This window comes from Phascolarctos cinereus, unplaced genomic scaffold (genome assembly GCF_003287225.1).
Source record: "Phascolarctos cinereus isolate Bilbo 61053 unplaced genomic scaffold, phaCin_HiC Scaffold_5;HRSCAF=322, whole genome shotgun sequence".
Taxonomy (NCBI): Eukaryota; Metazoa; Chordata; class Mammalia; order Diprotodontia; family Phascolarctidae; genus Phascolarctos; species Phascolarctos cinereus.
The window spans coordinates 260,107,893-260,115,471 of NW_027555958.1; the positions used below are offsets into that span (position 1 = coordinate 260,107,893).

The 7,579-nt window shown below is 35.8% G+C and overlaps 1 protein-coding gene across 1 annotated transcript in view; it reads left to right on the plus strand.

Annotated features, from left to right (window-relative positions):
* Positions 1 to 7,125, plus strand: part of LOC110193901 (zinc finger protein with KRAB and SCAN domains 8-like) — a 55,252-nt gene extending 48,127 nt beyond the window's left edge. Inside the window, 1 exon segment of the mRNA XM_020965946.2 lies at positions 2 to 7,125. Coding sequence (XP_020821605.1) covers positions 2 to 60 — 59 coding nt within the window. The 3' untranslated portion in view covers positions 61 to 7,125.
* The last annotated feature ends 454 nt before the right edge of the window (positions 7,126 to 7,579 follow it).

Sequence of the window (7,579 nt, forward strand, 5' to 3'; positions counted from 1 at the left end):
ATAATATGTATGAAAGCTTTCAATCACAATTCAGGCATTATTCAGCCATTAGAGAATTAGATGCCATCCCTCAGAGCCTAGAAGAGTGCTTTGCAACTAGTAGGGTGCTTAATAAATGTTTGTTGAATTTGAATTGAAACTACACTGGAGAGAGTCCCTATCATTGTAGTAAATGAGTGAAAAGTTAGTCACTGTTATAACCGTATCTATTATCTAGTATCGTAGGTTCCACATGGTATAGCCACATTATACTAGCTCTTCAGAACAAGTTGGGCAAAATTTACTGATATTTTGTTCCTTTATGTAATGGGACAGAGCTTCTAAGTTGCCTGTTTATTCTCTGAAATTGAAAAATGTGTTTCAGTTAGCTGCTTATTTACCACCTAAGGAATTTAACTGTGGTTTTAGCCAAGTGGCTATGGATTTGAGAGCCGCTACTGCTTCTTTCACCACTGCATTTTGTCTTTCTCATAGTTTTCCTTTATGTATTCTTTGTTGAAATGACTGTCATGTCCCTAATTGGATGTATAGTACTACTTTAGAATATCATGAGGCTTCATGAAAAACTTCAAGCTTTATAAGACATAGGAAAACTTTGGAAAAATACTTAATCCTATCATGCTAATGTAGCCATATTTTATTGTAAATGCTTCTGTGATGGTCTCCACTGTTTGTGAATTCTTTATTGCTATTTGAATTCAGAATGCTATATTTTAAAAACCATACCCAAAGGGTCTTTCTTTTTGTCATGTTATTTATTGACTCCTTTGGATACACAAACAATATTATATCTGTTACTTTTGATGAAGTCATCAAAGGAAGTGAAAGCAAAGTAATGATGATAAGAGTAATTTAGAAAAATAGGTGAGCAGAAACTTTGCCAAGTTTTTCTGTCAAAGTTCAGATAACTGTATTTTATAGCTCCCCCTGCTAAACCCGTGCCATATAACACTAAGGATGCCACAGATTGGGAAAAAACAGAGGCTCAAGATAAAATATGTCTAAAGAATATACATTTCTTCTGGACCATTATTTTTCTGCTGTCTCTCATGTTCTCTATTATCCAACTTGTTAACTGGGTTGTTTGTCACTACCTTGGATTTAACCTCTATAGATGACATAAGCGGCTGGTACATACTGTTGTTTTTTGCTTTGTTTCTGGCTATTAACTTCAGTGCTTTTGACATCTATTTTGATAACCCAGGCATAACCTCAGTTTTAAAGGTCCTGTCTTTCCTGGACTATATTGACCTCCATCTTTACTCTACATCAGGCAGACTAACCACCAGGGATACACCATGAACTTGATGATCATAATTCTTTGCTCACAGAAGTTTCCAGAATATGAGGTGTGACTATAAAGTGATGAGGTTGATATTTTAAATTACCATACCAGAAACCAGAAAGCGATACACTTTTTCCAGTGATGCTGTTACTCCTCAAAATTTCCTTGGAACTCCTTATTTGTAGTTAGCTTCAGAGCCAATTTAAAAGTCATTCAAGAAACTCATGCCCATTACTAATAGTTTTAACTCAAAATTTTTTCTAAAATTGTATTTTCCAATTCGATAATCCCTTTATTAGTAGCTTGGATACAGACTCCTGGGTTGTCTTTGAAAACCAGATACCATCAATCAAAAGATTTTCCACTTGTAAGGATATTAAAAAGCATGTGAATGTATCTGAATGTAGTTCCAAAGGAAGCTCAAGGAATGCTTTGAGTAATTACTTGATTGGAATGATTATAAGGTCTTCTAATGTAACTACTTTCAAAGGATAGCAGTCATTTAGAGGTATAAGAGAAGCAGTATAGGATAGTAGATAGAATGCTGGACTTGGAATCAGGAAAACTTAGCTTCAGATCTTGCTTCTGACAATAATTTTGTGATGCTGGGTAAGTCACAAACAATTATATGTGACTTAATCAGTTCCCTTGGACTTATCTACATCATAGATGGGTTGTAAACTATGGTAGTGGAAGGGAGTTTTCCCTTCCAAAGCAGGAGTTCCCTACTTAACACTGACAAAATCAGATTCTCATATATATTTGTTTTTTAAATCTCATCACTTTATACGTCATATGTTTTAGTAGATCAAACCTCCTCTTTTTACCTTGCCCCCTACTAAAATCTCCCATGTGACATCTTATGGTACCTTTCCGTAATTAAATTTCCCCTCACCAAACTGTGTTTGAATATTATATTTAGTTTCAGCTCATATTGCTTGCTTTCTACACTGGCCCTTCTCCAGTAGTCACCCAATACCTCATCAAAAACTTTGGCCCTTCCCCCTTCCTCACTTCCTTTTTCTTAGTCCATTGTAATCCCCATCCATAGATAATCCCATAGAAAACTCCTTTTACATATATACTTGTTAAGTAATGATTTAGAAAATTCCAGAACCAAGCCTACTAACTAACCTATAGATTTTTGTTCTTCTTATTCTTATTCTTCCTTGGTTTCCTTAAGATACAGACTTTGCTTAGGACATATTTTGTGTACCAACATGTTCTGTTCCTTAGGGTGAGATTTCTGATGGACAATATAAACATCTTTGATGGGGGCTCTGTTATGTCTCTTATCCCTCCCCTTTTCATTTATTCAGCAGACATTAATTATGTGCCTTCTGTAAGGAGACCTCTTTACTAGGTTCTAGGGGAGATTAAAAAAAATTTAGAAAACAGTACTTGCCTTCATGGAGCTTACATTCTAAAATGTTACAGTTGTAGTTAGGGGATTTCAAAGTTGGAAAAGACCCAGGGGCCATCCTCAATACATTCTTGACCAAGAGTGCTTTTTAAAACATTCCCAACAAGAGATTGTACAGTCTATACTGATATCCACTAATGAGTAATCTACCTTCTTGGACAGGCACTCCACTTTTAGATAGGTTTAATTGGTTGGAAGCTTTTTCTTGTTACAAGCCTAAATCTGCAGATTCTGACCATTGTCATAGTTCTTCCTACTGAGACCAAGCAGAAAATGCCTAATGACTCTTCTACTTAACAGCCCTTCAGATACTTCATGATAGTTATCATGATCTTTGAAAGATTACTAACAGTGACTCATCACCCATATCTGGCAGTTTTTTCCAGTATCTTTGATACTGATATTTGGAACAGATGACTTGAAGTCATAACGTTAGGGAGCTTTCTTATTGTGTTCTTACTTAGGATGTCAAATCCTTATTAGACATTCAGCCTTTATTCACCTTGGCAGAGAAAATAAAATCAAAGTAAGAATTAATGAATTTATCCTTTCCATCCTTTTCATCGTCATCTAATCCACTCCAAGACTAGGCCTGTCCCTTCTTTGATACTCCAACAGAACCTAAAACAAAAATTTCATTTCTTGTTTAGCTAGTAGCTTATTCTGAGCTTTAGTCCTCTAGACTATATACTTTATAGCATCATGCCATGTTTTTTATTCATCCTGTTTTCTACCAAAGCTAGTCCACATTTGCCTCTTTAGACTCACCTTACTCCTTGAAATTTGTGTCTGTCTGTCTTCAGAGTTTTATTCTTTGAGACCTTTCCATCCTTTTTGGGCTTACCCTGTCAGTTTGGGCCATGGGACACTTTCTGTTCTTGCTTTGAACCTTTCAAAATCTGCCAAAATCTAAAGTGCATTTTAAACTTGGCAATCTTCTTTGCTGTCATGAATTCTAAAATGCTTCTCATTGTTTCTTTGTTGATAAGAATCAGGTCCAAACCAATAGTGTCCCATTCTCTCTGTATCCTTCTCTCCTTACCCCCCCTACCTGCTTCTAGAAGGATGAATGCCAAAGCAAAAATTTATTTGGGCAGTGAGAGAGCTCCAGCAGATACATGGATAATCAGAATCCTGAATCACTGTATTATGTTCCTGTGTTCTCTTTCTTGAACTCTTTATCTAGTTCTCATCCTGTCCAGGCAGGTCTGTAATATAGTCTCATGACAGGATTACTGCTGTTTCTCCCTCTGCTGATCTTCACCCAGATGCTCTCAACTTTTCCCACTGTGGTTTTTGGAGTTCCTAATACAAATGTATCTTCTTCATGTTTAATACCACTCTGCACCCTTTTAATCTCTTCTGTTCTTTTTCAGTAAAGTGTTCTAGAACTATAATCCAGGCATGGGTCTCAGGCCACAAAATCTTTCATTCAGGTCTCTAGTTGACCCTAACCCTACCTTGAGACCATGGGTTTTGCTTAAATGTTGCTTTCTGTGAATTATTCTTCTTGTGTTATAATTGCTGCTCTCTTTGGTATTTTGCTTTGTAAAAGGACTTAAGCAGTTTTCTCCCTCCCTTTTTAATTTTAAAGTCAATTCTCCTCCCCAGTCAACCACCAATACTCGTGAGGTACAACTGCTTTTCCAAAACCACTTTTTTTTTATTACAGTATATTAAAATCATAATATTTTGAAGCTGTAAGGGATGGATTACTCATTTTACAAGTGAGGAATCTGAGATCCACAAAGGTTAAGTGCCTTGCCACCCAACAAAAATTACATTTCTCTGTTTTACTTTTAGGGTAAGTCTTGTGTCTATTTGGAGATGAAGTGAAAAAAAAAATCTGTCATTTTGTTTTTCTCCGTTAAGGGGAAATATGCAGAGCATAAAATACTGTGCTCATAGTACATGAAGTTTAGGAGAGTTACTCTGCATAAATAAAGCAATTACCTTAAAACATCTAATGTTCCTCTTAGTTAAGGGGAAGTGAGATATGTTGAGCAAAGTGAATGAAAGTAGAGGTTTTGTCCCTCAGTATGAGAGAGAGAAAAAAAAGAATAGCCAAAAGTTCTAGCTTACCCATTGGCTGAAATAGGAAGAACTTTCTCTTAATCCAGATACTTCTTCCAACTACAGTCCTATTTCTCTTCTACTCTTCTTGGAATGGAGGAAACAGACATTTGTAAATGCCTTCTATATGTCAGATACTGTGCTAAGTGCTTTACAAATATCTTACTTGATTTTCACAACAATTCTGGGAGGTAGGTGCTATTATTCACATTTTACAGTTGAAGAACCTGAACCTGTGTTGGACAGAGGTTAAGTGACCTGCTTAAGGTCATATAGGCAGTAAATGTCTGAGACCAATTTTGAAAACAAGTCTTCCTGACATCAGCCCCAGCATTCTTTCTGCTGTGCCACCTAGTTGCCTCCTAGTTTCTTAAATTGGTAATAACCTCATTTCTTTGCTACCTTTTCTGCCTTCTCAAATGAGTTATCTGTTCCTCTTTCCATTTTCTTACTAAATCCATGAACTATAACTTTGCTTCTGTTCTTGCTATGTAGGTATAGTCATTAAAAATGATCACTAATGCCCTGACTGAACCAAAAGGTCTCTTTCATTTTTCATATTTCTTTGCCACAACTCCACTTAACAAGTATGACCACCTCTTCCTTAAAATTTCTTCTATGACTATATTTCCATGGTTCTTCTAACATGTTCCACTTTTTTTTTGTGGGTCTTTTCCTCAACCTTTGAACTCTGGTTATCAGGGCTTAATTTTTAAGCTTCTGTTCTTTTCCCTCTATACCCATTTCTTCAGGGATATCATCTCCTTCCAGTATTACTTTTCTAGTTGCCTACTGCATAGACTCAAGGGGATATACCTAACATCAACACCTGAAATTTGATATATTGGAAAGAAAACTAAATGATCATTGTTCCTCTCCCTTTCTTCTCCCTGTTCCCAAAAAGGCATCATCTCAATTTCCCCATTACCCTATACAGCATCATTATCTTCTAAATCTACTAATACCTCAACCTTGTAATTCTTTTGAATTGTTCTCCTTCTGCAATGCCACCTACTTAGATTCTTATTTAGCATTATGTCTCAGACCTTAAGTCTACATTTCCATAGCCACTCTTCCCACCAAATTGGCCCGTTATCATATACATGAATTATTTTAAGTCACTTGGTTGCTCTCCCCATCTCTTCTATACCTCCTCCAATGTATTCTGCACACATTATTAAACATTACTTTCATGGCATCTTTTCCCAAAAGAACTATAGTGATTCCTTATTTATCAGATTTAATTTAAACTTAGCCTGCCCTCCAAGTCCTCTATCAGTTTGCTATTCAGAAGTAGCTAATCTCATTTCTTGTTACTCTTTGCTTCCACCTTGTTCAGACTTTTTAGACCATTTTTCATATGTTCATTTGCCTTTTTTATTAATACTTTGTTCATCCTGTTTTCCTTGCTTTAGGAATTGCTGTAGCCTAAAATCATTCCATGTCTATTACTTATTTTAAGATGGAACTCAAATCATCTGTTCTCAGCTTTCCATAACTAATCTCACATTATTTACACTGATTACTCATACTTTATATTTTATTATCTTATACTTCCTAAATGATAAGAGCTAGCAAGTACTATAGATTCACTTTGTATGTGTTGTCTTACAGCTAGATTGTAAGCTCTTTGTGGGCAGGGGACAATATCTTTTACTTTTGTATCCTATAGTGCCTAGTACAGTGCTAAGCACATCGTAGGAATTTAATAAATGTTTGTTAAATGAAAGCATGTATTGTTCACTGTATGGATTATCCACAATGAATTTTTAAGCTATCTTTGGCTTCTTCTTACCCCCTTCAATATTAGTTCCTGCCACTTATTATGTGTTTAGGGAATACATACAAGCTAATTTTTTAAGGCCTGGCTGCATAAGACAATATCCGTTTTTACTAATAAGATCAAATAATCAGCCAGTCTGCAATATAAGAAAGGAAGGATTAAAAGAATATAAAATCACAAGCTTCCTATCTGTGAAGAATTTATCAACCCTCAAGGATTATTTAGGGGTTAAGAAAAGAAAAAGGAATCTCTCTAATCCCTTAGTAATTGCTTGTTCACTTCTGCTTAAATTAGGAATGCTAAGGGACTTGGGAATATAGGGTTGTTAGGCCTTAGGCTGGATATATACAAAATCAGTAAAAGTCAGAAGAAAAGTAGAATCAGTTGTAGTTTGCTTTTAGAAAAAGTACATATTCTTGGTTTTAATGGTGTATTACATATGCATGTGGTCTGTAAGATTTTGAGATTGAACAGCCTTTTGTTTGAGTTCACTCAGTAGTGTGTATGTCAAGGTAACAATGGAACTAGGTATAATAAAGTTGATTTTTCTTTTATCCTGAAGTATCTTTCAGCCCTAAGTCTGTCTAACATCACCTACATCTCAGGTGTACCTCACTGCATAAATGAGATAAGCTTCTGGTTAAACCATCAGAATCAGTATTTATCTTGATGATTTTCACCCTAGAGGTCTATTACCAGTAGGTCAGTGGCACAGGGTGCTCCTCATCACTCTAACTGCCAACACGAAAGCTGACATAGGCTAAGAATGAGACATCCCCAGACCCACATTCTCCTTAGTAGAAAAAGTCTGATGGGTGGCAATTAGAAGTTGGGGTTGTATCTCCAACTCAGCAAGGGAACGGGTATTTCCAAGTAACACCCATTTTAATCTTAACAACTATTTTTTCTTCATCTTCTGTCAGCCATAAGGAAAATCTTCAGAAAAAAAATTACTGTATTAAATGTTATAAAAATTAATGCTATAAAAGACTCTTTTCCTTTTCCAGAATCACAG